The 13,043-nt window shown below is 46.6% G+C and overlaps 1 protein-coding gene across 1 annotated transcript in view; it reads right to left on the bottom strand.

Moving 5' to 3' along the window:
- The window catches only part of VPS4A (vacuolar protein sorting 4 homolog A), a 41,029-nt gene that overhangs the window by 10,436 nt on the left and 17,550 nt on the right, over positions 1-13,043 (bottom strand). The window contains exons 6-7 of the mRNA XM_030204650.1: positions 8,711-8,867; positions 7,255-7,403 (exon numbers count right to left, since the gene is read on the bottom strand). Of these exons, the coding sequence (XP_030060510.1) occupies positions 7,255-7,403; positions 8,711-8,867 (306 nt within the window). The remainder of the gene's footprint in view (positions 1-7,254; positions 7,404-8,710; positions 8,868-13,043) is intronic.

Raw genomic sequence — 13,043 nt, 5'->3', positions numbered from 1 at the left:
TAAAGACGGTGTTCTTGGTGGCTATTACTTCAGCTCGGCGGGTGTCAGAACTTCAGGCTTTGTCTTGTAGAGAGCCCTTTTTGTCCTTTTCCAAGGAGAAGGTTTCGTTGCGCCCGGTGCCGTCCTTTGTGCCCAAGGTGGTCTCAGAGTTTCATGTGAATCAAGTGATTTCCTTGCCAGTTTTGGGTGACTTGGCCGGGGATGCAGAGCAGCGTCGACTGGCTAAGTTAGATGTGCGCAGAGTCTTGCGCTGTTACATTTCCAGAACTCGTCACTATAGGCTGTCTGATCGTTTGTTCATTCTCCATGGTGGTGCAAGGAAGGGCGCGGCAGCTTCCAAAGCTACGCTAGATGGTTGAAGGAATCAATTGCGTCGGCGTATTTGCTGAAGGGCCGCGTGGTCCCTAGGGAATTTTCGGCTCATTCTACCAGGGGTATGGCGGCCTCCTGGGCGGAGAGTAGTTTGATTCCTCCGTTAGATATTTGTCGAGCGGCGGTTTGGTCGTCATTGCATTCCTTTGTTAAACATTACAGGATTGATGTGCATGCCAAGGAAGAGGCAGGGTTTGGGGCTGCGGTGTTGACCTCGGGCCTACGGGGTTCCCGCCCTTAAGATATTACTGCTTGGGTACGTCCCATGCGTCTTGACCGGTCTGGAGGGTCGTGGAGGAAGGTGAAATTAGATCTTACCTGCTAATTTTCTTTCCTCTAGACCCTCCAGACCGGTCAAGGCCCGCCCTGTCTGTACTGTAGGCCAAGAGGTCTGTAGTCTGTTGTTCTATCTTGGCAGCTGTTGAGTGTGAATTCTATGGTTTCAGACTTGGTTTGGATAAGTCTGGTCAGGTGTGACCGTGTTTGTTAGTCCACCTGTGGAAGCACACTCTATCTGAAGGACACAATGAAGGATATGAGGAAAGTGTCCAATTGACAATTACCACGTACGGGGTTATTAGTTCCAGTTGGTGTTTTTGTTTTCTCTGCTTTGTCAGGGTTATACTGGCTAGTGAATGTACTGCACAGGTTATATATACAGTATTCAAAAGTTCAGTGTTTCTCAGTCTCCCTCTGCTGCTAGGAGGACATAACCCATGCGTCTTGACCGGTCTGGAGGGTCTAGAGGAAAGAAAATTAGCAGGTAAGATCTAATTTCACCATTTATTTTTGTGGCCAATAGTTAATAAACATTTGATATCCTAAAAGATTAAATATTAGAAATGGTCAACGTGAATGTATGTTTGTGGACAGTGGCAAATTGGTTACTTCACCTCAGAATAAAAGTGAATATTGATAAATCTATGGCTCAGTTGGTGTCTTGTGGAAATAGCTCGTTATCTGTTACTGTGCCCACCCTTCAAGGACATAAAAAGACGTGGGTCAAAGGAAGGCGACAAAAATGGTTTGTGACAAAAGACATATGAGAAGAAACTAGAGGACTTTAACATGTATATGCTAGATTAAAGGAAAGAGAGGAGATATGGAGGTGGTATGGAATAAAGATTGCACAGCAGTCTAGCAAATCTAACCAACAGAGGTTAACGACTCAACCATGGCTCTGATACTGCAAGACTGAAGATGATTTGCCTGGGTGTAAAGAAAAGAAACTAATGAGGTAGCCAAATAAATATTGTACATTCTCCGATAGTGACCCATATCCTGTAGGATGAAAGGATCTAAAAAGCTGGAGAGGAAGCCTGTGGTGCACAGGCCACCTCAAGTACAGGCTAATGCTCGCTTGCAGGCCAAGCAGTGCAGCCCACGCTTGCCAGGGCAGAAAAGACAGAGGTAAGACAAGCAACTGATGTACATAAAACCCTGACACAAACTGAGGCAGGAACCTAGGGTGCATGTAGAGAACCATTCCATCACAATGAAAGATCAGAACTGCTACCAGGGCCAAAGGTCATGGGACTCAGAGCCGAAGGAACAGCCACTAGAAAGAAATCTTTCCAGAATGCAAATAGAACAGGGAAAATATCTTAAAAGTAGCAATTATCAAGTGGGGAGACCTGCACTGAGGTCCCAGTACATACACAGAGGTGTGACTGTGGGCTGTGATGAAAGCAAACCTCTTAGGAAGCAAAGAAGTAGAGATTGCGAAAAGATAGGTGTATCCTCTACGTGAAGGTGAGAAGCACTGAGTAAACTGAGGCGAACCCCCAGTGAGTTGGGTGAGACCAAACTGATAAAGATGCAGAAGGTATGCATATCAGACGGCAAACCTATCCAATTGGAAAGAGAAACTTCTCTTAAGGCATGCTTCCTGAAAAGCCAGCAAGGCTGTGATGACAGATGCAGGAAGATGCTCAAGGAAGCCAATGCAAAGCCCCAAATGTTCAGGCCATGAGGGTTAGAAACTGGAGGATAGGATGAAGAGGGTTGAAGAATAGTCCATGGTACTCAAGGAGAACTGCAGAAGCCAATAAGTAGTAATCAGAAAGCTGGCCCTATGGTCCTACTTGGCGGCTACACTGTTGGATATGCCCGCCAAAAGAGTGGTCTCAAGGAGCAGGCCCAAATGGATAGCCCACTGCCACATTCGGGCAGTCTCCCGACACCAAGGGCAGAAGCCAGTGCACCCCATTTGTCGGGATAGTACAGTGAGACTTGATCATCCGTGTTAACAAGTACAAAGAGGCTAAGTAGGCAACTACTGCAATCATTTAGAGTGTGCCAGATTGTCCCTAGTCCCAGAAAGACAATAGGGGCAGCCATCTCCAAGGTGACCAAGCACTTTAAGTGGGAAGTCCGTCTAAGGAGCTTCCCATCTTAGGTGGGATGTAGCCACCGTTAGTAGCCTGCGAAACCAAGGAATTAGGAAAAAGCAGTCCCAAGGACAAAAGGGACAGAAACATTAATCAAATCAGAAAGCAAATGAGCCGTGGGGACACTTGGATAACATCTTCCAGGGATCCCTTGACCAGACACCCCTGAGAAGCTAGGGTTTACTGGGAAATCCCATGCGAAAAACGAGGCATGGGATGTACATAGACAGTGGAGGCCATGTGGTCAAACAACCTCAACAGCCACCAAGGTGCAACCTGCTGATGGGTCTAGCCCAAGTGATTAGAGCGAGCAGAGTATCTGTTCCCTTCAGGGGAAGAAACGCTCAAATAGGCGAGTATCCAACAGGAGTCCAATAAATTCCAAGTGGGCTAGAGGTAGTGGAAAATGACCAAATAAGTGTAACACCTGAAAAGTGCTCCATATGGACTTCAGAGCACTGGTCATTGCAGTAAATACAATGGCAAAATAGGGAAAAACATATGGACTCACAGTCAGCGCAGAGGTGCTGCCAAAACCACTAGACACATGGTGAGTATCCCAGGAGCTGCCGCAAAGCCAAAAGGCAGCACGCATTACAGGACGTAGATAGTCCCAAGCCAAAATCAAAGAGACTGCCTGTGCATAAATACCCTTGAAGACCCAAGAGCAGAATCAATGATTGCCCAGAACCATGGAGAGTAGGATGCTCTGGGGGGAAAAAAACATCCGGTACTGTTTTATTTTTTTTTTTTTAGAGATTTGCAAAAAAAAAAAAACCCCGAGCTAGGATGGAATTAACCCCTTTGGTGTTCACTGGCACAAGTACAAGGGAATACGAGATGTAGAATTGCAGCCCTCTGCCCCTGGCAATAGAGACTTGACTGCATGGGCCTTCAGAAGGGCGGAGAGATATTCCGCAAGGATCTGCTCGCATTGAGAACTGATGTGAGTCACTCCGGCGAAGAAATCATTGGCCACTGGTTTGTCCTGAATAACTGCCACCTCCAACTGGTAGGTTGGCCAGGACAGTTACTGGCATCACAGCTATGTTCCCCTGGAGCTAAACTTCTTATGGGAGGGCTGAGATCGAATCTACCTCGACTGAGAAGAGCAGGAAGCAGGACCCTGAGAGGGGCTATAGAGATTGGGTTCCAGCTCCGAATACCACAAAACTGCTTGCGTCAACATCGATAGACGTGGGAGGACCATGCAGAGCCGAATCAAGAGGCATGGCAGATGCAAACACCTTCAACGCAGATGTCCCATGAAGAAACCAGACCAGAGCTCAGGGATCAAGGCTCAGATATTCCTAGAGAGGAGCGACATCGGGAAAGTTTGTGTCATGTAGCCAAACTGCTGAAGCAGCGGAGCCACACCACACAGGGCTGAGTGGAGAAGCATGGCTGGCTGAAGCACCATAGATGCTGATGCGCTCCGAAGAAAACGAGCCAGCAGTTCAGCACTGATGCTCCGACTCATGCAGTGGCAGCAAATGGAAGCCCTTCTGGCATCAAGACTACTCAAGAATCGAATGCTGCAGTGTTCCAGATGCACTGGAGACCGACGCCAATCCTTGGTACCGACCAGGACATCGATCCTCTGTACTGATGTCGGCAGTCGATACTGGCTATCCTCGGTACTGACAAGGACGAAGATCCTTGACATCTATCCGCCATACCGAGTATCTTTGGTACCAACAAGGATAAAGTCAAGCCTCGCGTCTCTTTGAGCTGATGCTGACCTTAGTCAGTCCCAGAAACTCAATTAGCAGCTGAAATGAGGCAGGTGCTGATGCAACCACCTAAACAGACGCTAACACTATAGACATTGATGCCGACGCTCAGGCCTCGGACGGTGTCCAAAAAGAGTTCCCTGTGAGCTACTCTGTCCAACTGGGTCCTGGCTTGGATCTGAAGTCACAGAACATAGAAGGCTACGTAGCCATACCAGAAGTGGTTTCTGAAGGACATGAAAAGACATGATGGTGTCCAAGACATGATGGTGTCCAAGAAAGGACGAAGCACCCGGGAAAAAATAAGAGAAAGATCCAACCGAGATCAGGCCTAAGTGCGGCCTACTGAGCTGCAGGAAATAAAGGGGAAAAAAGGGCACAAAAAGCAGCTCTGGTAAAGAACCAAACCGGGAGCTGTGAGGAGTGAAGAAAAAAAAAACACGTCCTCTCCTCACCGTGGAGAAAAAAAAACCTGTTGGTTCTGCGCTCGCGCACTGAAGCATGACTTGCGCTCTAAAGAGCTGTGTAAAAAGCTTGATACAAGCTCTGGTCCAGGCAACATGGGATCGCGTTACCCACATGTGAGAATATTAGCCTGCTTGTCCTTGGAGAAAATTCAAATTGGCCTATCCAGTTTTCCTAGTATGGTGGTTAGAGTTGTAACAACTGCTCTGCACAGGTTCCTCTCCCCTATATCTACCTCCTGCCACCATTTGACAGCAATGCATTGGGAGGGAAGGAAGGAGTGTCCTAAAACTCGTTTGCAATGGAGTGGCCTCCAGTCTTGAACCTTCTCGCTTACCTCTAGGCCTGACACCTGGTACAACGACAATGGTTGTTCAATCAGTACCTCCACAAAGCTGAGTGCAGAACTTTCAGGATCCATGTGTGGTCAGAAGCCCTATGCAAGTCCTGTCCACTTGTACAGCCATTGTTACTGAGGCTTGTGGCAGTGGCCTGGATGGCGGAATGACAGTGGAAGGCGACAGAGGGTAATGGTAAATGGATCTCATTCTGAGGAAAGGGATGTTACCAGTGGTGTGCCGCAAGGTTCAGATCTTGGTACAATTGTTTTTAACATTTTTGTATGTGATATTGCAAAGGGCTGTCTGGTAAGGTTTGCCTCTTTGCAGATCATACCAAAATCTACAATCGTGTAGACACCGCTAATGGTTTGGGTATCACGAGGAAGGAGCTAGTGAAGTTTGAAGAATTGTCCAGAATTTAGCACTTAAGATTTAATGCTAAAAAATTCAGGGTTATATATTTGGGCTGCAAAAGCCCAAGGGAGTGGTACAGTATAGGGGGGTAAAGTACTTTTGTGCAAAAAAGATGAGGACTTGGGTGCGATCATATGTAATGATCTTAAGATGGACGAACAGGTAGGAAATATGCCGGCAAAAGACAGAAGGATGCTTGGCTGCATAGGAAGAGGAATGGCCAGCGTGAAAAGGAAGCGACCGTGCCTCTGTATAAGACTCTGGTGAGACCTTATTTAAAGTACAGCACCATTTGAGCCCTGCTGCTATTAAATCCCTGGCACTCAAGGCTGCAATATAAAACTGCAGCCGAGGCACAAAGCTGCCCAAACTGGAGAGCTAGCTCGGGGGAGGGACCCGGCCACCCGGGTGTGACACCCCAGGGGGGACAATGGCAGGCCCCAGCGGCACCGCCAATCCCCAGCACACAGAGTAGTCCAGGCACAGGGAAGTTCCTCAGGAATGATCAATAGACCAGGCTAAAACTCTCAACTGATCCCTGACTCCTACCAGACCGGACAAGCTGCACAGGCTGCCTGTCTACCCTCTGCTGAGACTGAGAAAATACTGGCTTTTGTGGGATGGGCACAGGTTATATGTACATAGTTGAAGTTAGTGTTCTCAGTCTCCCTCTGCTGGTAGGCGAGCATAACCCACGCGTCTTGACCGGTCTGGAGGGTCGATGAGGAAATGTGCATTAAGCTTTAGTGAAGGGGCCCCTGTAAATGAATTCAAGAAAGCTTAGGACAAGTACACAGGATCTCTAAGGGAGAGGAAGGGATGGCAGTGGCATGGTTGGGCAGACTGCATAGGTCATATGGTCTTTATCTGCCTTCATTTTCTCTGTTTCTACGTTTAAGCAGTAACGACATTCTGGCACCTATCAGGATTTGGTGCCAGAGGCAGTTGCCCTTGCCTAGATCTGTGTCTGTAAAGCTTGTTAAAGGGTGCAGACAGCGATTTCACTGCTGTTTTGAGCTGAGGTGCTCAATGCTCAGTTTCTGCTCTCTTGCCCTTTAGGGATTCCCACTCCTTTTTGAATTCTATCATCCTTTTTATATGTTGCTACTAAACAGTTCCAAGAATAATTAAAAAAAAAAAGCCCTCTCATAGAACCTTCCTCTGGTAAACCATGCTGTGTATTCTTGCTAAGGTAATATGCAAGGACATTTACAAGTCCCATCTTTCTCACAGTAACCAAGAATTGACGACTCTGAATAAACGAATGCTTTGAGTGCAATATGGTGTTTGAAGCTCATTTCTAGACTGTACATTTGGTTATGCCGTGACTTGTGTCTGATGCAGTGGGGATGGTCCTAGCCCATCTCTGAAGCAAAGCTTCTACCGCTTCAAACACAACACATGGGAAACTCCTGGGGTCTCAGAGTAAGTGGTGCAGGCAGGACTCTGCTGACCAATGCATTCAAAATGACACAAGCAGCTCATAAAATCAAGTCTGAAAATAGACTGGAGCCAAAAAGGAGATAAGAAAAAAGGTACCTTGCATCTGAACCAAGAACTCGGTCTTGATCCTGCGGGCAGCCTCGCTTTCATTCTCATTTCGGGAGCCACAAAGAGAATCCACCTCATCTATAAAGATGATAGAAGGTTTGTGCTGCCTCGCTAACTCAAAGAGATTCTTTACCAGCCTGTGGATCACAAGATTCAGTTATTCCAAAGCCAATCCGGCAGCACTAGTATAACTCACATGCAGAAACCAAATATAAGTGGGCAGTGGACCAATGAACTCCAGGAAAACGGGAAAATAAATTTCAAAATACCACTTTATTCAATGACTCGTCACAGAAACTGTGTTTCGGCCACAGGCCTGCCTCAGGAGTCTTAGTTGAGCCTTGTGATATATATAGAATATATCGAGACGCCACGTCAGCAAGAAACCGCAAAGGTCTTTTTCAAGACCACTCGACTTCAAAGATTTATTTTTGAACCATAAGGATCATTCAAGACCATTTTATTTTTATTTATTTTGACAACTGGCTGCCTCTCCCAAAGGTAATCCCCTGTGCTACTCAACAAGGGAACCCTTCCCTTAGAAATGTAGGTACCAGAAGGGAGATGGGGAGGAAAGGGGGAGGGACTCGGGTCACCCGAGTTTAACACCCCTGGGGCTGCAAATAATGATGCTGACAAAGACTAACAAGCCCCAACGAATTCCTGTGGCACAGACACCCAGAATCAAGAGAACAGAAGAAAAAAACTGAAAAACACAAAAGAGAGACTAATGGGCTCACTTCCTACCTGGTGGGAGACTGAGAAAATACTGAGGCTAAGGTCACATGACCAGGGCTCCTATTGGCTCGCTAGAGTCAGTTTTTTTCTCAGTCTCCAACCTGCTGGTAGGCGGACACAACCCATCAGTTCAATCCTGGGCCGGTCCGGAGGGATGCTAAGGAATGGTATTTTGAAATTTATTTTCCCGTTTTCCTGGAGTCATTGGTCCACTGCCCACTCTTTTTGCACTAGTATATTTACGTGGGAGTCAGTGTTCATCCACTTAGGTGGATTACTCTCTCCTTGAAACCAAATATAAAACACCGAGCTTTGCAAAACAATAAAAACTTTCACAATAACATTCCACAACCAACACCTCAAACATCTCACACCTTCCAGATTGTAGATTGTAAGCTCTTTGAGCAGGGACTGTCTTTCTTCTATGTTTGTGCAGCGCTGCGTACACCTTGTAGCGCTATACAAATGCTAAATAGTAGTAGTAGTAGTAGTAGAAAAGCCGCCTACCATTCAGCCTCATTCGCCACCAATGATCTCTCACTCAAACCACAACCTCAGCCATCCAAACACCTCCCACCTTCCATTAGGAATATCTCTCTAACCTTACAGCTTGCTGATTGTCTCTCTTTATAAACTCTCCCCTATCTCAGGACCAACACTCAACTCTCTCACTCATATCCAGTGAAACACTTCCCTACTCACTTACTTCTCACTCTCTCCCAGCCACTTGGACATAAGATCAGAGGACGAGACCGAGAAAAAGGTTGAGTTGTTAGCTTCTGTTGCTACGGCCTTGGCTAGGTATGACTTCCCTGTACCAGGGGGTCCAAACAAGAGTATTCCACGCCAGGGGGTACGCTTACCTGTGATACATAGCAAGCAGTTAGCATCAACAGGTTTGAAAACTTGGCTTCCATTGTCTATCTCCACACATGCAACGACAATGCAATAAAAGACGAACAGAGAGGACATAAGAGATAATAGGCAGAAAGAGCAGATGTGGGGCTTCCACATAAAAGGTATCAATACTATGCCATTGTTTTCGAATATTTTTACTGCTGTAATTGCCTATTGCTCATGTTTGATCTGTTCTTACTGTACACCGCCTTCAGTGAACTCCTTCAAAAAGGCGGTAAATAAATCCTAATAAATAAATAAATTGGTGTCACCTGATAATTTTCTTTCCTTTACTCCCACCAGACCAGTCCAGAACATGTGGGTTATGTCCGTTGACCAGCAGATGTAGACAGAGAAACAAAGCAGTTCTGTGCGATTTGCCCCTTAAGGGCACCAGGCAGCCTAAGAATGCTCAGTGTTTTCAATGGAGCTCATGTTCACAACTTTAGTTCAAGGTCACATTCAACCATTACCCATAACAACAAAGTACTACATACTCCACTGACACACAGTTCTCCAATGATATTGAGAGCTCTTGTACTCCACTGACACACAGTTCTCCCACAGTATAGGGGGGCCATTGGAAAATTATGTCAGTAGATAAGGTGCAGGAATTTGAAAACAGAAACACATGAAACGGTAAGAAACAGGAGAAAAACCCAGAATGGAAGCAATTTCAGAAATACTCAACTAGGGAGGGTTTCTGGACTGGTCTAGTAGGATTAAAGGAAAGAACATCAGGTAAGGCAATTTCTCCTTCCGTAGAGTCCATACCAGACCAGTCCAAAACATGTGAAATATAGCAAAGCAGCATTCAGATAGGATGACACTTCATGCCCAGGCCAAATAAAGCCCAAACTTAAAGAGTAAGAAGGCTATAGGAATTACAATTAACCAACTAAATTGGGGATCCTAAAGAAGAATCCAGTACACAGTCTGTCTCCAAAAACCCGTAGGAGAGTGTGAATATTAGCGGAAAGGATCTTCTACAGAAAAGTAACTAAATGATCCTCAATCACAACAGGAAGGAGTAGAAGGCGAACGCATTGAGCACTAAAGATGTGAGAAGATGATGCTTGTCATAGGTCTCTAACTGATGACCTAAGGCACTGCAAGTAAGGTCTATGAAAGAAAATGCCCTCCATGCTGTACTGTGAAAACTCTGGAGCAGTAGGCGAACTGCATCAGTTCTAGAGAAAGATAATAGATCAGAATTAGGGCTGCACATTTAATAACTAGTTTAAATAGCGTTAAAATCTTTAATGCAATTAACGCTGGGGGCTCACCTTTACTTCCCATTGGCTGCCTCTCTGTGTATTCCAAGCCTTATACTGGTGCTCCAGCAGCCCCTCTTATCTTCCAAGCCTTACTCTGGCTTACTGAGGACGCTGGAAGGAGCATCTCCCACCATTGACCCTGGTGGAGCTTCTGATCCTCCCTCAGAGTCATCCATGCTGCTGGCCCCCTTCAGAGCTACTCATGCCTCTGACCCCCTCCCTCCCCAGAGCTGCTGGTGCCTCTGACCCTCTTGCCCTGAGACAGCTACTGGTGTCACAGACATCCCTCCCCCTCTCCCTCAGGAGAGCTGCTGGTGTTGCTGGGACCCCCTGAAAGCAGGTATCACAGTTGGGACCCCCTCAGAGCCACTGGTAAGAGTTGGAAAATCATCAGACACAAGCAAATGCACTGTTCACTCCATCTCACTCAATTAAATCATAGTGCAAGAGGAGGAGAGAGTGGCTGGCTGCATATCTGGCTGCTGCTTCCTCCTCCTGTGTCTGCTTACAGCCGACTGCTCGAGCAAAGCATGGGGCTGTACAGAGGCCCCCGCCGTTCACATGAGCAGTCAGCTCCAGGCAGACACAGGAGGAGGAAGTAGCCATTCACTCTCTCCTCCTCTTGCAGTACGATTTCAGCTGGGAGAGAGAGTGAACAGCACAGCTGCTGCCTGTGACTGTGGATAACGGGGCTGCACAAAGCAAGGTGATTGTGTGTCGTGTGTCACCCATCAGGTAGGTGATGTCACGTAGCCAACACCGTGCTTCCAGAAGAAAGAACTACTAGTTTCTGGCAGTGGAACCTTAAGGGCCGGATTTACTAAACTTTCAGACACAGAATGGGAAAGAGCCTTAGTGAACACTCGAATTTCACTGTGGACAACGTTGGGCGTGGGGTGGAGAGGAAACAAAAGAAGTTTCAGCTGCCGGCTGGCTCTTAGATTGAGTGAAATTTGTTGAGGTTTGACTTAGGTGCTACCTTATAGAACAGCACCTAGTGCACTCATGCAGGTAACGTGCAGCTTGGTGGAGAAGTAGCCTAGTGGCTAGAGTACCAGGCTGACAACCAGCAAAGCCAGGTTCAAATCTTGCTGCTGGTCCCTGTGATCTTGGGCAAGTCACTTAACCTTCCATTGCCTCAAGTACAAAATTAGATTCTAATTCCCCTGGGGACAGGGAAATACCTAGTGAGCCTGAATGTAGCTCACCTACAGCTACTACTGAGAAAGATGTCAGCTAAATCCACAAAATATATTCATAAAAGCCAGTTTTTGGCAACCACGGGATCAGAGCGCGCCGGTGAAGAGACCGAACCAGCTGACTGAACCGCTGCAGGCAAAACCGGACCCGACGCTCCCGCTAGCACTGTACAATACTTACAAGCGCCTGAAGATGAAACACCCCGACGCTGACAAACGGAGCAGCGCTTAAGTTTTTCAGACATCGCTGACGCGCGCGTACCCAATTCGCGCCGAAACTGTACTTTTTTTTTTTTTTTAAATAGCGCTCAAATTAAACACACAAATCCCCCGAAAACAAACAGTGATGGGAGCCAGACCAGGCAAAGAAATCTGTACTCTTTATGTTTCCCTGCTGTGGAAACGCTAACCAGCCACACCACACACACTTGACAGTAACAGAGCTGCCTGCTCGTTTAATCAATGGGGACTGAAGGGGTCCATGGCAGTAAAACAAATTTAGCTTCTTTTTACATCTGGCTGCCTCTCCCAAAGGTCAAATCCCCTTGCTAATCAAAGGGCAACCCTTCCCTTCGAAACTGAATTAAATAATAAGGGAGTTGGGGAGGAACAAGGGGGGAGGGACTCGGGACACCCGAGTTTTCACCCCTGAGGCTGAAAGTCAACCAAGCTGAAAAGAACACCTAACAAGTCTCAAAGAATTCCTGTGGCACAGAATAAAAGCAGAATAAAGCCAACAATAAAGAAAAAGCTGAAAGACAATAAAGAGAGACTAATGGGCTCACTCCTACCTGCTGGGAGACTGAGAAAATACTGAGGCTAGGGTCACATGACCAGGGCTCCTATTGGCTCGCTAGAGTCAGAGTTTTTTTCTCAGTCTCCAACCTGCTGGTAGGCGTACACAACCCATCAGTCCAATCCTGGGCCGGTCTGGAGGGATGCTAAGGAAAGCCAGTTTTTGGTACGTCTCTATGTGCAACCTCATAAAATTGCCTTAATCAGAATACTATGGGCTGATCAAGTCCCTTGCAACACCTGATCTTGATGGAGAAAACGCTCCAGCCAAAAGACCGGAAGATAAGTCATTAACAACCAATTGGGAGGCTTTAAGGCTGGTACGTTAGTATAGAAAGTTGAACCAAGACTACAACTGTATACATTAAAACATTAGGAACTCCCAGGGTGTACCAGGCTGGTAGGTCCAGGGGTGAAGCTGGACAGACAAGAAAAAGCCCTACCAGGGGAAACAGGGGAGCCAGAGGGAACTATTCCCTAAAATCTTTACCTTAATGTTGAAATGAAGCTTAAGTCCACAAAATCAGAAGAACTGGACCAGGAGAACCTTTAGTCCTTCCTTATCAGAGCGGTATTTTGTAGTTCCTCTTTCTGATATTTAATGATTTTAGATTGTAAACCGCTTTGTTCACTGAGTAAATCTCTCTTATCTGCACCCCTCTCCTCCACTGCTAACTCCAGACTCCGTTCCTTTCATCTTGCTGTACCATATGCCTGGAATAGACTTCCTGAGCCGGTACGTCAAGCTCCATCTCTGGCCGTCTTCAAATCTAAGCTAAAAGCCCACCTTTTTGATGCTGCTTTTAACTCCTAACCCTTATTTTATCATCCTCACTTTAATATTCCCTTATCTCTTGTTTGTTCTGTCTGT

This window comes from Microcaecilia unicolor, chromosome 5 (assembly GCF_901765095.1).
Source record: "Microcaecilia unicolor chromosome 5, aMicUni1.1, whole genome shotgun sequence".
Classification (NCBI taxonomy): Eukaryota; Metazoa; Chordata; class Amphibia; order Gymnophiona; family Siphonopidae; genus Microcaecilia; species Microcaecilia unicolor.
Note: the sequence above shows the minus strand (reverse complement) of the source record. Positions and strands in the feature narration are given on the sequence as shown.